Source organism: Schistocerca cancellata, chromosome 8 (genome assembly GCF_023864275.1).
Source record: "Schistocerca cancellata isolate TAMUIC-IGC-003103 chromosome 8, iqSchCanc2.1, whole genome shotgun sequence".
Classification (NCBI taxonomy): domain Eukaryota; kingdom Metazoa; phylum Arthropoda; class Insecta; order Orthoptera; family Acrididae; genus Schistocerca; species Schistocerca cancellata.
The window spans coordinates 91750345-91769831 of NC_064633.1; the positions used below are offsets into that span (position 1 = coordinate 91750345).

At 42.3% G+C, this 19487-nt stretch overlaps 1 protein-coding gene across 18 annotated transcripts in view; it reads left to right on the top strand.

Annotated features, from left to right (window-relative positions):
- The window catches only part of LOC126095287 (cytoplasmic dynein 1 intermediate chain), a 197842-nt gene that overhangs the window by 132983 nt on the left and 45372 nt on the right, over positions 1 to 19487 (top strand). For 11 of the 18 annotated variants that reach the window (XM_049910054.1, XM_049910055.1, XM_049910056.1 and 8 more), the window contains 2 exons: positions 3788 to 3835; positions 17970 to 18128. In XM_049910054.1, coding sequence (XP_049766011.1) covers positions 3788 to 3835; positions 17970 to 18128 — 207 coding nt within the window. Of the gene's footprint in view, positions 1 to 3787; positions 3836 to 17945; positions 18129 to 19487 lie in introns of all 18 variants that reach the window. The other 7 variants (XM_049910061.1, XM_049910065.1, XM_049910069.1 and 4 more) reach the window with 2 other exon arrangements.

A 19487-nucleotide genomic window follows, 5' to 3' on the forward strand; every position in this document is an offset into this window, starting at 1 on the left:
TAAGCACTATAATCTTACGTAAAAGTTCATCACAGTAAGACTAGTATTACAGTGAAAAACTGTGTATGGCTTGAGGCAGCATAACGGTACGCCACTTACCAGGACTATATTTGTGTAGTATTCGATAATGAGAGCACTTAGCAACTAGCAACAGACTTTAAATATAACTTCATACCTTTATTGAACTTTCACACTCTCTCTCTCTCTCTCTCTCTCTCTCTCTCTCTCTCTCACACACACACACACACACACACACACACACACACACACACACACACAATGGACTCACAATAACGAAAGAAAAAAAGTTTATCACTTACTACATTTTCGCTGTTCTTGCAAAGAAAACTTCACCATCTGGCATGACATTTTCATTTAGTACATTATTATTAAATCTTTTGTAGCACATTTTGCAGACAGTGTCTACACATACCACCGAATGTACTTGCGAAATTCTATCATTGTATGACACACAGTTCTAGAGATATGCCATAAACATTGAAATGTGTGAAAAACCAACTTTTGTTTAAAAGGAGTGCAAATTACCCAAACTACACTCGTCCAGTGTTCGGTGATGAAAACACTGGCTGACTTCCAATGAACATCAAACATAATTTCATACCTTCTCTAAACTTTTCCTCACTTGCAAAGAGGATGGGACACTCAATAGTGTTAAAAGAGAAGATTTCTGTAGTCTTGTGGCATGGTCTAATTGTTAAGATAAGGCCTTTGCATGCTGAGGATTGTGGTTTGAATCTCATCAAGTACCCTATTTTTATTTTTAATTTTTAAATCTATATCAAAATGACTTTAATCATTATTTTTATTCATTTTCTTGGTTTTAAAGTAACTTTTCATCTCTCTTCCTTTGTCACATTTTAATCATCATATGGATTTCAACATTTGTTCTAATTTTTCTTTATATCGTTCTTTTTCCACTGGAAACTTTTATGAATATGAACTTAACTATATTTAAATATTTGAAAATGACTATCAGTTTAAAAACAAAAGAAGAAATAGTCTATTTATAGTGACAGTGCAATGGTGTAAAAAATGTATTTTTCATTACAAGATGTAAAATTTTTTTTGTGGATGGTAATCGTCATACAAACATTTAAAACATAGCCTAAATTCCTATTGCCTTATAGACAAAATAACACAGATGACGATTAAAGTGGAAGAAGGGATTGTAAGTAAAACGAAAATCAAGAAAAATGAGTAATAGAAATAATGACTGCAGTAACATGAAAAAAAAATCGGATGATGAAATAAATTAAATTGAAATTAATACATAAAATTAATTAAGACCATGTGACCAAAGATTTCAAGTGGAAAAGGAATGACAGGAAGAAAAATGAGAGCAAATGAAGAAGCTGAAATGATGTGACAAAGGATAGAAATATAAAATTACGTTTAAAGCAGTCAATAATGATCAAACTAATTTCAGTAAAAATTTAAAATAATAATAATAATAATAATAATTGAAGTACCTGACCAGACTTGAACATAGGCTTTCTCCAAATCAATGTCTTACCCTGTCGATTACACCATGCACCCAGTCAACATGATTGTAGTATATTAATGGTATTGAGTGTCATGCAAAAATCTGAATTTTTCTTGTCAGTAACACAATTGAGGGCCTACCATGGTGAATGGCTGGAGGGTGTAATAGCTGGGATATTAACCTACGTCACAGTATAGGCGGTTTCAAAAAGTAAATCCTATTGCTGTGGATCTCTCCTTGTTAGATGTGTAATGTCAAAAATTTAAGACATTATCTCATTTGCAAAGTAATCAGATGTCTGAAGCTGTTGGAGTTTGATTCTTTAAAGAATCTGGAGTTTACTAGTGCATACTTAATAAATCAAAATACCTAATCATAGAAGAACACTACATTATTTTCAGAGATTCTGCAAATAATATGGATTTCTCCATCAGATGTAATGAAATACTTTATCATTTTTGAGAACAAGTTTTTGTCAATATATCTAAGAATTTCTTGGAAACGAGTAGATATATGGAATTGTTAGTGCAGAAATTAATGTACATATAAGAGTGTGTAATTGTGATAAACAGACCATGAACATTGCCCTGTTTATGTACATAGGAGAAAAGTACTCCTTGCGCACGCGCCCACACACACACACACACACACACACACACAGAGAGAGAGAGAGAGAGAGAGAGAGAGAGAGAGAGAGAGAGAGAGTAAAATAAAAGTATAGCAAGTTATCTTCCTTACCTACATGGCTGACTTCTACTCTGTGCTTATTCTTTTTCTTAGAAAGAATACTTTGTCCTCAGATACATAATACCGTTCATTGCAAATTTTCCATCAATTTAAATTTGGGTTATTCCATTTCGTATGTATGGTTGCAGATATTACAGCGCTGATTTACTATACTGTTACACACATGTTAAAAAAGGCTATTCTAATGTTTTTCTTATTTCTAAATCTCTCTTTGTCCAAATATACAGTTATGTGCAGTGACAGAACTATGAGATGTAAGTGAGAAACAGTCATGTCAGAACCTGATAAGAAAGTAATTTGTAAATTTATAGTAGTACAAGATCAGACAACCTTTCAAAAAATAGTATACAAGCATATAAAATTAAGATCATTGTTGTAACTCAGCTTTCACACACATCCTCCATGAAGAATGCATGCACTCTGTGATGGAGAACACGGGTTTAATATTTTACCTCGAATAAACACCAGGCTTTTATTTGCCTATTGGTCACTCAAATCTTATCCAGTTATACCTTTTCTTATTGGTTGCTTATAATTTTACATATTAAGACAAAAACCATTAATATATATAAAACAAATTCTCTTCTGAACTGCAAGTAGTTATAAAAGATAGTTGAATACATCTTTGCGTTAAATTTCTTCTAAGAATGTACTAAAAAATTGCACAGTTATTTGTATAGTCAGCTTGCTAAGTATTCATTTTCTATTACATATTAAGAATTACTGTCAAGTGAATTAGCATAGTGTGAACTATCGCATTAATTTAAGAGTATAAAATATAGAAAACAGTGAGAATAGGAGTAGAGGTATTAGTTTTGACTCATTTAACAGAGAAACTAGTTTGGATGTTGACAGTATGAGGTGCTTGGCACATTACCTGCTAAATTCGAAAATCTTTTCACTGATTGAATGGCTTACTTGTGTTCTTCCCACATTTGTAACAAGCGTTGAGTGTACACTCACTTACACAGTCAGTCTGCATGTTATTCTTGCCGGATTTAAAGGTATCTGTCATTCAAATTTTTGTCTGCTGGCATTCATTTCTGCAAATTTCTTTTCCTCTTATGAAGCATTGTATATTTCACTTGCCCGTTTTTTTCATTATGAATGTCAGATAAATAATTACATCTTCCTGATACCACTGTTATGGAGCTGTAAAAAGATTTTATTGCAATTGTTCCATTTGCATCGTATTTTTGTGGTAACTTTAATGGAAGAAGTGATAATGCGGCTTTTGTAGAATGGTGTAAGACAGGAAGAAAACCACCTTTGGAAAGAGGGCTAGACGTTACACCCCATAGATTGCTTTTCTGTTTATGGGAATATGTGGATGACTTAGCACTGCAATTACTTAATCACTTTTGTTCCAGTAATACTAATGGGAAAGCATGATTTCATGCAGTTTGACAGCATGTGGTATAGATAGTCATGAGTGGCTTTTTTACAAAAACAAATGCATTGTGTCCTACTAAATTAAATTTTAACACTTCATGTTACAGTGGTATTGATATGATTTTTCTTTTTCATCCTTTCAAGACGAGTACAATCTAAATCCTGGTTTAGAATGGGAAGACGAATTCACAGGTAGGTCCCATAGGACATGAAACAGATTCAAAGCATGTGCACGACATTATGCTGCACGTGGAAGTATCACAGGCAAGACATAAGCTCAGCTGAGCAAAGCTGTATTGCTTAGATTGCTTATGAAGTCTCCTGAGTTAACTGCTGAAAGTGGTTGATCTCTGCAAGGAAAAGTCATCCTGTGGCATTACAACATCTATTTGTAGGTACAAATCAGTTTTTCTTTAGTTTTTTGTGTCTTGTAACTCTGTGTTTGTCATGCTCCTTTCTTAAGTAACACAAATTTAAAGTATGCATCTGTCAAATGGCAATGGGTTACCTTTTTTAGAGCTTCATTTATAAGCCCCCAAACTTTTTTTGGTTTTTGAGAGGGAAGGATTAATTTAACTGAGAGAGAAGCAGTTGTGGAACAGATGTCTACCACAACATTATAAAATATTAGTAACCCATTGACAAAAATCTGTACATAGAAAAAAAAATTCTGTTAAACCTTGTGAGGACAATCTGTTAAATTTTGTGGGCTGCTTATAGCTGTTTATTTCCTGGTAGCCACATCAGTAGACATCTGATACAAGGAGGTTATCTCATAATTACATGCTCAACATTGAACAGAGATGAAAGACAATGTAATGTATCAAATGGGGAATGAATGTACAGATGTCCAAATATTGAGGGGTTTCTTGTTAATATTTAAATACAGTGATGTAATGGTGTCACCATATTTCGGGTGATGTCACTAAGCTCTGTTACAACCACACGGCTAACACAAAACTTCTTTATGGAAAGGTCAACTCTTGTGGCTTCTTAAAGATCCTCCACTTGCCCCCTCCCCCACCCCCACTTCCCACTGAAGAGGAAAAGGTGTGAGGTAGTCCTTCACCTGATCCAGCACTGAAAAATGCAAAACCATCATTGTTAGCACATGCTTGGGACAATTAAATAATAGGAGAGGTCATGCAGAACTGATAAATAATTCTGTAATAGCAGAGATGAAAGCAGTTTTAATGAAGTTCAACAAATTGAAGACATTGTGTTTTTTGTATTAAACTATGCTGTATTTGAACTGGTGTTGTTGTTGTTGTTGTTGTGGTCTTCAGTCCTGAGACTGGTTTGATGCAGCTCTCCATGCTACTCTATCCTGTGCAAGCTTCTTCATCTCCCAGTACCTACTGCAACCTACATCCTTCTGAATCTGCTTAGTGTATTCATCTCTTGGTCTCCCTCTACGATTTTTACCCTCCACGCTGCCCTCCAATGCTAAATTTGTGATCCCTTGATGCCTCAAAACATGTCCTACCAACCGATCCCTTCTTCTAGTCAAGTTGTGCCACAAACTTCTCTTCTCCCCAATCCTATTCAATACCTCCTCATTAGTTACGTGATCTACCCACCTCATCTTCAGCATTCTTCTGTAGCACCACATTTCGAAAGCTTCTATTCTCTTCTTGTCCATACTAGTTATCGTCCATGTTTCACTTCCATACATGGCTACACTCCATACAAATACTTTCAGAAACGACTTCCTGACACTTAAATCTATACTCGATGTTAACAAATTTCTCTTCTTCAGAAACGATTTCCTTGCCATTGCCAGTCTACATTTTAAATCCTCTCTACTTCGACCATCATCAGTTATTTTACTCCCTAAATAGCAAAGCTCCTTCACTACTTTAAGTGTCTCATTTCCTAATCTAATTCCCTCAGCATCACCCGACTTAATTCAACTACATTCCATTATCCTTGTTTTACTTTTGTTGATGTTCATCTTATATCCTCCTTTCAAGACACTGTCCATTCCATTCAACTGTTCTTCCAAGTCCTTTGCTGTCTCTGACAGAATTACAATGTCATCGGCGAACCTCAAAGTTTTTACTTCTTCTCCATGAATTTTAATACCTACTCCGAATTTTTCTTTTGTTTCCTTTACTGCTTGCTCAATATACAGATTGAATAACATCGGGGATAGGCTACAACCCTGTCTCACTCCTTTCCCAACCACTGCTTCCCTTTCATGCCCCTCGACTCTTATAACTGCCATCTGGTTTCTGTAAAAATTGTAAATAGCCTTTCGCTTCCTGTATTTTACCCTTGCCACCTTTAGAATGTGGAAGAGAGTATTCCAGTCAACATTGTCAAAAGCTTTCTCTAAGTCTACAAATGCTAGAAATGTAGGTTTGCCTTTTCTTAATCTTTCTTCTAAGATAAGTCGTAAGGTTAGTATTGCCTCACATGTTTGAACTGGTAGGACATTGTAAATTACATGAAAATAAAAATTTGAGGTTCATATCTATTTTCTGAGCAGTAAACATCTGTTAGACAAAAGTAAAACTTTCTTCCCTGTCTGTCTTATAAATGGGATACTTCAAAATATAGATTTAATCTCCCTACATTATCAGTGTTTATATTGTAAATGTTTCTTTCAGAATGCTTGTGCACTCTTTTTTTACTCACACACACATTCCAAAACAGAAATCATTAGGAGTTTCCTCTTAAACGTTCAACAACTGGTGAGACAAGTTCAGATTATGCTCACTATGCCTATGTAGTCTCGGTTTCAAAAATTTGAGTATAGCTACAATCAAAAGTATATTTCATACCAGACCCTCACTTACAGAATTATTTTGAATGTATTAACATACTAGCATTGGGCAGTATCTGAAGAAACTTTGTGAACCCATTTTTGTTGTTAATCATTTTTCAGTCCACTCATGAGCTGCAGTTAGTCATATATTGTTAATATTGTCATACTCACAGCTTCTGCTGCTGGTTTCTTACAACTAAAACAACAATTTTTAACATGTTTTATATTTGTGAATGTTGCCTCTAGCTTCTACAGAAACTGGGGATTCATGACTACTTTGGTGTCATGCTGGTACTATTCAGCAATGCCTCTGCTGAACACCCACCATGTCCTTCATTTTTCTACAGCACTGCTGTGGATTTGTAGCAGTCTGAGTACTGGTATTTGTGTGTGTGTGTGTGTGTGTGTGTGTGTGTGTGTGTGTGTGTGTAATAAATACTTTTAATTAAATTTCCAGTTTTTCCAATACATTTTCAGTACATCAGAGTGCTGTTGTTTCTGAACTTCTGGCCACTTTGTTCCAGTTTATATATATCTAAAACCTTCTATGAAAATGTATCTGTGTTCAAAATTTCATATTCTTTAATCTCTCTCTCTTTCAGAGAGCAACTTGCACCAGGAACATTTTTTGTGGTTGACATGTTCAAAAATTCTCTTGCAAATCCTGCTTCCATTATTCGAGCCAGATAGCTGAAAAACATCATTCTAAGTTTCTCGTCATTACATTTAGTTGTTCAGTTTTCTTGTGCAGATCTTCACTACACCTGCTCTTGTATTCATTGTTGTGTTTTATTGGTCCCTGTACTTGTCTTAGGATTTTCCTCCCTTTCTTTTCCATCTTTCCTATTTCTCCCGTCTTCATCAAATCCAGGCATTCAGATACTTATAAATGTTCTAACCTTATTATTGTAACATAGTGATCAAGATATTCAAATTTATTGACATAATTAATCAGTAATTTATGTTCATGAAATTTTGGAGCATCTTTTGTTTATCAATATATTATTTTTGCATAAGATATTTGAAGGCCTGTTTTCTCTGTGGTTCTTTTCAAAATGTTAATTTTCCTTTTTACTATTGCAATGTCTCCAGACAGTATTGCAAGATTGTCGGCAAAAACCAAACACTAAATCCTAAGATTCTACATCTACATGACTACTCTGCAATTCACATTTAAGTGCTTGGCAGAGGGTTCATCGAACCACAATCATACTCTCTCTCTAAGATTCCACTCCCGAACAGCGCGCGGGAAAAACGAACACCTAAACCTTTCTGTTCGAGCTCTGATTTCTCTTATTTTATTTTGATGATCATTCCTATCTATGTAGGTTGGGCTCAACAAAATATTTTCGCATTCGGAAGAGAAAGTTGGTGACTGACATTTCGTAAATAGATCTCGCCGCGATGAAAAACGTCTTTGCTTTAATGACTTCCATCCCAACTCGCGTATCATATCTGCCATACTCTCTCCCCTGTTACGTGATAATACAAAACGAGCTGCCCTTTTTTGCACCCTTCCGATGTCCTCCGTCAATCCCACCTGGTAAAGATCCCACACGCGCAGCAATATTCTAACAGAGGACGAACGAGTGTAGTGTAAGCTGTCTCTTTAGTGGACTTGTTGCATCTTCTAAGTGTCCTGCCAATGAAACGCAACCTTTGGCTCGCCTTCCCCACAATATTATCTATGTGGTCTTTCCAACTGATGTTGTTCGTGATTTTAACACCCAGGTACTTAGTTGAATTGACAGCCTTGAGAATTGTACTATTTATCGAGTAATCGAATTCCAACGGATTTCTTTTGGAACTCATGTGGATCACCTCACACTTTTCGTTATTTAGCGTCAATTGCCACCTGCCACATCATACAGCAATATTTTCTAAATCGCTTTGGAACTGATACTGGTCTTCGGATGACCTTACTAGATGGTAAATTACAGCATCATCTGTGAACAACCTAAGAGAACTGCTCAGATTGTCACCCAGGTCATTTGTATAGATCAGGAACAGCAGAGGTCCCAGGACACTTCCCTGGGGAACACTTGATATCACTTCAGTTTTACTCGATGATTTGCCGTCTATTACTATGAACTGCGACCTTCCTGATAGGAAATCACGAATCCAGTCCCACAACTGAGATGATACCCCATAGGCCCGCAGCTTGATTAGAAGTTGCTTGTGAGGAACTGTGTCAAAAGCTTTCTGGAAATCCAGAAATACAGCATCAACCTGAGATCCCCTGTCGATAGCGGCCATTACTTCGTGCGAATAAAGAGCTAGCTGCGTTGCACAAAAACGATGTTTTCTGAAACCATGCTGATTACGTATCAATAGATCATTCCCTTCGAGGTGATTCATAATGTTTGAATACAGTATATGCTCCAAAACCCTACTGCAAACCGACGTCAATGATATAGGTCTGTAGTTCGATGGATTACTCCTGCTAATCTTCTTAAACACTGGTGCAACCTGCGCAATTTTCTGTAGGTACAGATCTATTGGTGACGAGCGGTTGTATATGATTGCTAAGTAGGGAGCTATTGTTTTTATAGTTGAATTTCACCTGTCCATTTACTCCATTCTCTGTGAGTTGTTCTTCCCATTCTTGGATCATCTTTTCAAGAACACAATTGAATAAAATAGGGGATAGACCATCTCCCTGTCTAACACCTGTTCACATACCCAATAACTTTCATAATTTAGCTGTTGTTGTCATTGTCCTTAGCCCAAAGACTGATTTGATTTGATATAGCTCTCCACACCACTTTATCCTGTTGGAACCTCTTCATCTACAAATGCGTATTGCAACTAGCATCCGTTTGAACCTAATTTCTGTATTCATCCCATGGTCTCTCTTTTATAGTTTGGACATCCCCCCCCCCACACCCTTCCCCACTCCATTCCCCATGAACTTCCATCCGTTACCAAACTGATCATTCCTTCACACCTCCAGATGTGTCATATCAACTAAGCTCTACTTTTAGTCAGGTTGTGCCACAAACTCCTTTTTTCCCAGTTCGATTCTGTACCCTCTCATAAGTTAATGGATCCACCTGTTCAATTTTCAGCATTACTCTGTAGCACTACAGTTCAAAACTTGCTGTTCTGTTCTCATCTGAACTATATGACTTATAGATTAACTTCTGTCCTTTAAATACTTGTTGTTCAAGATTGTGCCTCTGTTCCTAAGATTTATTATATATGTGCTAAAGATAGCTTTCTATTAACTATCATTATCCAGATTTCGAAATTATAGCGAATGCTCTGTATTTTTAAAAGAAAATGAGTTAATATTACATGTAAATTTCTCTTAGCATGGCATAGTGCAAATAACATTACAAAATAGTTTTGAGGAATGTACTGCAATGACATCCTTATAAGTAGCAGGATGCTCATTCAAATTCATTCTTAACTTTCCTTACTTGGGAGGCATTGGTTTGGATCCCTAGACAGCAATTAAGTTTACCATGCCTACTTCATTGCTTGTTCAGCTACATGAATCTCTGTTGCCAAGAGTATTGCTGCCTGCAGAAATTAAACCTTAATGGCAAAGTAGTAGAAGAATTTATGAACATTAATAACTGTGTCGAAAATAAGAGAAAGAAGCACAAAGTAAAAACTGCTAAAAAATCTTTTAAAGGTAGGACAGTAATGAGTCTATTACTAAGAATTATGTAGGGATTGATTTTGGATGCCTGATACGTTACAAATAATCAACAGAATGGTGAAATGCAAATAAAAGGTTGGAAAGTGGGAGAAGAGGTTGGCACATGAGACAGTGGGACAGAGGCATCTGAAGTACTGCTTTTAGGCTTTATGTACCCTTGCAGAGATAAACACCACTGAATATATTAAAATTAATTTTGTGATAATGAGTCAAGTACTGATCTGACAGCATGCATTGTAAAACACCACTGAATATATTAAAATTAATTTTGTGATAATGAGTCAAGTACTGATCTGACAGCATGCATTGTATTTGCTCTGGCTTAGCTGTGCTTGCCTGTGAGTTATTTTATGCTGCTTCTGTTCCTACAAAATCGAGATTTGTGCTAGGATGTAATTGCAAAATGTTTACTTTTTTACTCAGATAGTATTCAGATGGTTACCTATATTGTGTACCTTCATTAATGTGTGTGCTGATTGTTGTTGTTGTGTTCCTGTGCTATTTCAGACTGTAATTATAATTTGTTTAAATAAACCAAATGGTTATGTTAACATAATATTGAAATTTTCCGTGCTTGAATGCCAACAATTTTGAAAATATTATGTATTAGAATTGTTATTTTGTGTTATTGCTGCACTTATGTTTCTAATTTTGTTCATGGTATATGTTAATTTGTGCCAGTACTGATTTCTCTGCTAGAATGATTTCTCACATCTCATTACAATAGTTCATTATTCTTTCCATGCATACCTGGGAACCCTTACCAGGAAATTACAGCAGTACTGTGTTTCCATGGACCTGATATTCATGCATGATCACCTATTATTAATTATTTTTATGGAATGTTATTTTCTCTCTTTACTATCAATCATTAATGCCATGCATGAGGATTTCCTCAGTATTAAATGCCATCCCATTCTGTGTTGATTGTTATACTTTTTGTACAAGCATGGCACTGAAAAGCGGGACAATCAGATCAGTTAAGTGATGGTAATAGAAAAATGAAATGGCATTCTGGTGATAGAAACACAGAAAGTGTAAACCCAAATGTTGTTTTGTTGTAATGGAGTAAAAGGACACAGAGAAGATAACATCAATATTATGAAACATGTAAACCAGCAGACATGTAACTAAATTTGTAAACTTGCCATTCTATTCATCTTTTTCTGGTGTCTGCTCCGCTTCTGCTCTTAGCTCCACAATTTGAATAAAAGAATGAATTAATTCATGGAAATTTAGAATTTGGGTTTTCATTTTTATGAACTATTATTAAACTCAGTTTTCTATGTTTTCTCTGATCGAGTCGGGCTTTATAGCTCCCATAGTTGTTGTGATTTGTTTCTCATTTGTTAAAGCTCTGCATGAACCCAATGGCACTAGTATTCTCTGCATGTTAAAAATATGAGAATGAATAGAGTTTTTACAGCCTTTAAAATTTTTGCATTTACTATTGATACTGTAATGTTTGTTTCAATTACCTAACCAAGTTTATCTATTTAACAAAAAATTCATTTTGTATGGTCAGAGGGCACATCATTCCTTAGATCATTATTTTTCTGTTCCTATAATTGGCACAGTTTGATGTAGCAAGGCCATGGAACAGTAATTATTATACTTTCTAATTAAAATAAACATTTGAAAAATCGTGTCAGAAACAGTGGCAAATGAGTTTCTCGTACTGCTGTGTTGTCTCATGTGGGTAGCTTTTGCACGAAAGAGAGGAGCACATAGCATGATCGTAGGTTCTTCCTTTTTTGTCATCCCCCCCCCCCCTCCCCTCCCCAATCCACTTCCTGACTGCTTTTGTGTATCCCACCACAACTTCATCTCCTGTGCCAACCTCTTCATTTCAGAGAAGCACTTACAGCCAATATCTCTGATTATGTTTGGATGTTTTCTAGCTTCTGTCTTTTCCAACAGTTTTTGCCCATTATGGCCACCTCTGCTACAATGGGAGTTATTCTCTGATGTCTTAACATATGTCCTGTTGTCCTATCCCATCTTGCTGCTAGTGTTTTCAACATATCCCTTTCCTCTCCAATTCTTTGGCGAGCCTTCTCATTTCCTACCTATCACTCAACTCCATTTTCATCCTTCTTGTATAACACTATTCAGACATTTGGATCCTCTTTTCTAGTTTTCCCACAGTCCACAATTCACATCCATACAGTGCTGTGTTCCATATGTACATGCTCAGAAATTTCTCACTGGAACTAAGGCATATAAAGAAGAATAATTTGTTTGGTATTTTCTTTTTTAATTTGACCATATTTCTGCAACAGTTTACATACAAATTTGGTTTTCATGTAATTGTTTTCTGCCCAACTTAAAAGAACAGATCATGGGTTTGTGATATTACTGGCAGTCCCAAAATGTTTAAAGGGAGGCTTTGTGCATAACATTTGGTACCCTTGTCTAGAATGGCACATACAAAGTGCACATTATTAATTTGCTTTTTGCATCAGCTTTTAGCTTTTTGATGTTGCACTTTCTCTCAGTTACCTGCTGATGCTTTCCGAACTAGTTGAATGTATTCATTTACATATAATCATCTGCCTCCAATTTTTTTGCATGCCTTCGGAATGTTCAACTGGAGAACTGATCTAAAAATGTAGCAACATAATTATGACTACTAAGTAAAAGTAGAGCAAAATTTTCCTTTACTGTAGTTCTGAAGAAAAGAATTGTGCTGTATCCAATGTTTTGATAGCAAATTATGGCTTTTCCTCCCTTGATTTTTAAAGATCTTTCCACTAGCTATTTTCTCTATTGGCATAAATAAAACAACTTATTCCAGCATTGGTGTGTGTGTGTGTGTGTGTGTGTGTGTGTGTGTGTGTGTGTGTGTGTGTTTGAGAGAGAGAGAGAGAGAGAGAGAGAGGGAGTGAGTGTTGGTGCATGTATCTTAAATATACAAACATGCAGAAGACATTGCATGTGGTTGACAATATTTTAGATTAAAACTGAATGTTCATAGAAGCTGCATTATTCTGTACTACCACACATAATGCTTAAATTTTATGCTTATTTGCACGCACAAGTGTTGCATTTTAACACTTTTTTTAGTTTATCAGTGAAACCAGTATAGAGCTGCAGATCCATTATCTAATTTTGGCAATCTAAAACACACACATTCATTATATCAGTAGTTTCAGTGTAAGTCAGTTGGAAATTGTTCAATAATAGGAAATTTGCAACTGAAATGTTCAAGATACTTTAATTTTTTCAACATAAGTTTTATACAGAAATAGTCTTTAAAAATATTAAACAAATCTGATCTCCTTTTGCAGTAGTTAGTTTCTTTTGTCAGATGGATATATTAACCTATATTGAGTATGAGCACCAGTTATTCTCTTTCAAAACAGTAAGAAGATAAATGCTTCTGTTTCACATTGCAAACTCATATGTGCGGCTTACTTTGAAGATGAATGTTTCTGGCTGTTTGAATTTGCAATGTAATGGTAGTATTTTCCATTATTGTTCATATAACTACCTAATATTGGTAAAAATAAGATACCTGGTGGCCATACAAAACAAAAATTTATGAAATGGGTGGAGAGTACATTTGGCCCATGTTTCCATATTTGTAGCTTGTGTAAGATTTAATAAATATTTATTATTAGAATGACCGCTGTCTCAGATTTTTTAGGGATGTCAATGAATATTTGTTTAATCGCAATACCTACCTCTATCAGGATAAAGTTTTTAGTGTTACAGAATATTCATTTGACAATACAATCATGCAGTAAAATCTTCTTTTATTTCACCGTGTCATTTCACAGTGTGTCTGCAACATTTCAGAAAGCATATATATTCTCCTTCCATTTTCTGCTGAAGTACTTGTGTTACTAGCACTTTGCCAGAAGACGTGAGGAAAGTATGTACCCTCTCAAATGTCGCAGATGCACTAAAGATTGATGTGGCAGGATATGTGAGCAGATTGTTGCATTGACGTGCTGCAAAAACATTCATTTAGCATTTAGGTTTTCAGAAAATGTAAGTCATTAAACCTTGAAATTATAAACAACTACTGCTGGACTGTAAGTAAGATGTAGCCCTACCAATAATCAGTCTTGCTCTTCAAAAATAAACATAAGGGAAGTAATAAGTGAAGAACACATTAGAATCTCTCCAACAATGGGAACTCCAGGTAGGAATATCAACAATGTTGGAAAAGACAGATTCCAACAAGACATGTCAAGTTCCAGTGAGGCATAATCAAAAGAAACTCACATACAGCTTTTGGCTACTGCCTTTCTCAGCAAAAAAACACACAGAAACACACACACACACACACACACACACACACACACACACACAATCTCATGCACATACAACCACCAACGACTTGATGTGTCTTCTTTACAATAAGCAGCATTATGTCTTTTTCCTCCATTAGAATCTCTGTATGTCTTAATGGTGATTGTTGTGTGATTATTCATATTCATCTGAAGTCCGAACGGCTGTTATTTATCAAAGTGTTTAATTCAACACTACATCATATGAAGTTTGTTTACTCGAGTACTCTCTAATGTAAAGGGAAAAAAATCCATGCCAATACTATTTGACGTCTGTAAATGGCTGTAAATGGTATATGGTTATAGATTGGAAACATGGGCCATTCTGTAGCATAAGGTGGTGGGATATTCTCCCTCCCCCTTTCCCCTCCTTTCCCACCCTTTCCCCCCTTCCCCCCTTCCACCCCTTTCGCACCTTTCCCCCGTTTCCCAACGTTCCCCCCTTTCCCCCCTCTGTCCCCCTTTCCCCCCTCTGCCCCCCTTTCCCCCCTCTGCCCCCCTTTCCCCCCTCTGCCCCCCTTTCCCCCCTCTGCCCCCCTTTCCCCCCTCTGCCCCCCTTTCCCCCCTCTGCCCCCCTTTCCCCCCTCTGCCCCCCTTTCCCCCCTCTGCCCCCCTTTCCCCCCTCTGCCCCCCTTTCCCCCCTCTGCCCCCCTTTCCCCCCTCTGCCCCCCTTTCACCCCTCTGCCCCCCTTTCACCCCTCTGCCCCCCTTTCACCCCTCTGCCCCCCTTTCACCCCTCTGCCCCCCTTTCACCCCTCTGCCCCCCTTTCACCCCTCTGCCCCCCTTTCACCCCTCTGCCCCCTCTGCCCCCCTTTCACCCCTCTGCCCCCCTTTCACCCCTCTGCCCCCCTTTCACCCCTCTGCCCCCTCTGCCCCCCTTTCACCCCTCTGCCCCCTCTGCCCCCCTTTCACCCCTCTGCCCCCTCTGCCCCCCTTTCACCCCTCTACCCCCCTTTCCCCACTATGTACCCTTTCCCCCCTCTGTGCCCTTTCCCCCCCTCTGTGCCCTTTCCCCCCCCTCTGTGCCCTTTCCCCCCCTCTGTGCCCTTTCCCCCCCTCTGTGCCCTTTCCCCCCCTCTGTGCCCTTTCCCCCCCTCTGTGCCCTTTCCCCCCCTCTGTGCCCTTTCCCCCCCCTCTGTGCCCTTTCCCCCCCTCTGTGCCCTTTCCCCCCCTCTGTGCCCTTTCCCCCCCTCTGTGCCCTTTCCCCCCCTCTGTGCCCTTTCCCCCCCTCTGTGCCCTTTCCCCCCCTCTGTGCCCTTTCCCCCCCCTGTGCCCTTTCCCCCCCTCTGTGCCCTTTCCCCCCCTCTGTGCCCTTTCCCCCCCTCTGTGCCCCCTTTCCCCCCCTCTGTGCCCCCTTTCCCCCCCTCTGTGCCCCCTTTCCCCCCCTCTGTGCCCCCTTTCCCCCCCTCTGTGCCCCCTTTCCCCCCTCTGTGCCCCCTTTCCCCCCCTCTGTGCCCCCTTTCCCCCCCTCTGTGCCCCCTTTCCCCCCCTCTGTGCCCTTTCCCCCCCTCTGTGCCCCCCTTCCCCCCCTCTGTGCCCCCCTTCCCCCCCTCTGTGCCCCCCTTCCCCCCCTCTGTGCCCCCCTTCCCCCCCTCTGTGCCCCCTTTCCCCCCCTCTGTGCCCCCTTTCCCCCCCTCTGTGCCCCCTTTCCCCCCTCTGTGCCCCCTTCCCCCCCCTCTGTGCCCCCTTTCCCCCCCTCTGTGCCCCCTTTCCCCCCCTCTGTGCCCCCTTTCCCCCCTCTGTGCCCCCTTTCCCCCCCTCTGTGCCCCCTTTCCCCCCTCTGTGCCCTTTCCCCCCCTCTGTGCCCCCTTTCCCCCCCTCTGTGCCCCCTTTCCCCCCCTCTGTGCCCCCTTTCCCCCCCTCTGTGCCCCCTTTCCCCCCCCTCTGTGCCCCCTTTCCCCCCCTCTGTGCCCCCTTTCCCCCCCTCTGTGCCCTTTCCCCCCCTCTGTGCCCCCCTTCCCCCCCTCTGTGCCCCCCTTCCCCCCCTCTGTGCCCCCCTTCCCCCCCTCTGTGCCCCCTTTCCCCCCCTCTGTGCCCCCTTTCCCCCCCTCTGTGCCCCCTTTCCCCCCCTCTGTGCCCCCTTTCCCCCCTCTGTGCCCCCTTTCCCCCCCTCTGTGCCCCCTTTCCCCCCCTCTGTGCCCCCTTTCCCCCCCTCTGTGCCCCCTTTCCCCCCCTCTGTGCCCCCTTTCCCCCCTCTGTGCCCCCTTTCCCCCCCTCTGTGCCCCCTTTCCCCCCCTCTGTGCCCCCTTTCCCCCCCTCTGTGCCCCCTTTCCCCCCCTCTGTGCCCCCTTTCCCCCCCTCTGTGCCCCCTTTCCCCCCCTCTGTGCCCCCTTTCCCCCCCCTCTGTGCCCCCTTTCCCCCCCCCTCTGTGCCCCCTTTCCCCCCCTCTGTGCCCCCTTTCCCCCCCTCTGTGCCCCCTTTCCCCCCCCTCTGTGCCCCCTTTCCCCCCCTCTGTGCCCCCTTTCCCCCCCCCTCTGTGCCCCCTTTCCCCCCCTCTGTGCCCCCTTTCCCCCCCTCTGTGCCCCCTTTCCCCCCCTCTGTGCCCCCTTTCCCCCCCTCTGTGCCCCCTTTCCCCCCCTCTGTGCCCCCTTTCCCCCCCTCTGTGCCCCCTTTCCCCCCCTCTGTGCCCCCTTTCCCCCCCTCTGTGCCCCCTTTCCCCCCCTCTGTGCCCCCTTTCCCCCCCTCTGTGCCCCCTTTCCCCCCCTCTGTGCCCCCTTTCCCCCCCTCTGTGCCCCCTTTCCCCCCCTCTGTGCCCCCTTTCCCCCCCTCTGTGCCCCCTTTCCCCCCCTCTGTGCCCCCTTTCCCCCCCTCTGTGCCCCCTTTCCCCCCCTCTGTGCCCCCTAACCCCCCCTCTGTGCCCCCTTTCCCCCCCTCTGTGCCCCCTTTCCCCCCCTCTGTGCCCCCTTTCCCCCCCTCTGTGCCCCCTTTCCCCCCCTCTGTGCCCCCTTTCCCCCCCTCTGTGCCCCCTTTCCCCCCCCTCTGTGCCCCCTTTCCCCCCCCCCTCTGTGCCCCCTTTCCCCCCCCCCCTCTGTGCCCCCTTTCCCCCCTCTGTGCCCCCTTTCCCCCCCTCTGTGCCCCCTTTCCCCCCCTCTGTGCCCCCTTTCCCCCCCCTCTGTGCCCCCTTTCCCCCCCCTCTGTGCCCCCTTTCCCCCCCTCTGTGCCCCCTTTCCCCCCCCCTCTGTGCCCCCTTTCCCCCCCCCCTCTGTGCCCCCTTTCCCCCCCCCTCTGTGCCCCCTTTCCCCCCCCCTCTGTGCCCCCTTTCCCCCCCTCTGTGCCCCCTTTCCCCCCCTCTGTGCCCCCTTTCCCCCCCTCTGTGCCCCCTTTCCCCCCTCTGTGCCCCCTTTCCCCCCCTCTGTGCCCCCTTTCCCCCCTCTGTGCCCCCTTTCCCCCCTCTGTGCCCCCTTTCCCCCCTCTGTGCCCCCTTTCCCCCCTCTGTGCCCCCTTTCCCCCCTCTGTGCCCCCTTTCCCCCCTCTCCTTTGCCCCCTGCCACCCCTCTTCCCTCCTGTGTGGTTGTGAGGTGAGGGGACTAGTATGGGCTGGAGAAGGCCAGGCTTATTCACCGCAGTTCTGACCTTTGACGATCCGCAAGCGGAAGACGAGGAGGGTTCGCTGCCGCATTTGGAAGGTGGAGGACTTTTCCAGAGCAAACTCCCACCAGGCATCCTTCCACATGGTCTGCCACGAGTGAAGGAAGTGCAGCCAGCAGTGACAAGCCTTGAGCACGAAGCAACCAAGCAGCAGGAACAAGGTTAGTGGCTATGATAATTTATTATTATTATTATTATTATTATTATTATTATTATTATTATTGATTCTTCAATTTCTCCAGGAATATTTTATGACGAAATAAATCTCGGGTGAACACCCTGGTATCAGTGTACATAGGATACACTATTTCGGCACGTTGCCATCATCAGGTTCGCTGATGTACTGACCGGCGATGGGCTGGCGCCAGGTATATATAGGACAATCCCCCTCCTGCTCCTCCCTCAGTCTCCTCCCTCAGGCACTTTCTGTGAGTCGGTGCGGTCCGCACGTGGTCCAGGCATAAGGTCCGTTCTCCTGCCGTCTGGGCGCTCAGTCATATGTCTTCTCGTTCAGGAGGGTGTGCCAGCACCGGTCTCGTTTTTCTTCCCTCCTCCCCCAAAGTCGGTACACTTTGGAAAATATCCTTTTTCTTCTTAATCCAGGTGATCGCGGGTTCCCACGCCTTGCTAAGGATGTAACCGCTGTCATGATTTAGTTGTGACTCCCTTACTCTGATATCTATGGCTTCTCTGATGACACAGTCCCAGTATTTGGAAATCTGTGTCAGGACTTTGGTTTGGTCATAATCCATGCTTTTGAGTTCCGACAGGCAATGCTCAGCAATTGCCGACTTACTGGGCTGTTGCAGTCGAGTGTGCCGTTGATGTTCTCGGCATCGGTCCTCAATGGCACGAATGCTTTGACCTATGTATACACTACCGCATTGGCAAGGTATCTGATAAACCCCTGATTTACGTAGACCAAGGTTGTCCTTGACACTACCAAGAAGGCTCTTGGTTTTGCTAGGAGGACGGAAGATGGTTTTGACTTGGAGTTTACGTAAATCGCATCCAATTTTTCTGGATAAGGCCCCACAAAACGGAATAATAGCCAAGGCCACCTCCTCCTGAGGTTCATCTTCAGTTTCCACCAGTGCTGCAGGTGTGGGATGTAGAGCCTTCCAATTTTGCCCTTCCTTGTAACCATTCCTCCGAAACACGGTCTTCAGATGGTCCAATTCTTGTTGGAGACTGTCGCTGTCGGAGATGGTGTGAGCTCTGTGTACAAGAGTTTTGAGCATGTAATTTTTTGTGCTGGGTGGTGACAGCTATCCTCACGTAGGTACAAATCGATGTGCGTCTTCTTCCTATACATGCTGTGGCCCAAAGTGCCGTCACCTCATCTTCTAATCAAAACATCTAGGAAAGGGAGCATCCCATCTGTTTCAATCTCCATGGTGAACTTAATATTCTCGTGTCTGGAGTTGACATGTGTGAGGAAATCTGCCAGTTTCTCTCTTTCATGTGGCCAGATAACGAAGTTATCATCCACATATCTAAAGAAACAGATGGGTTTGAGA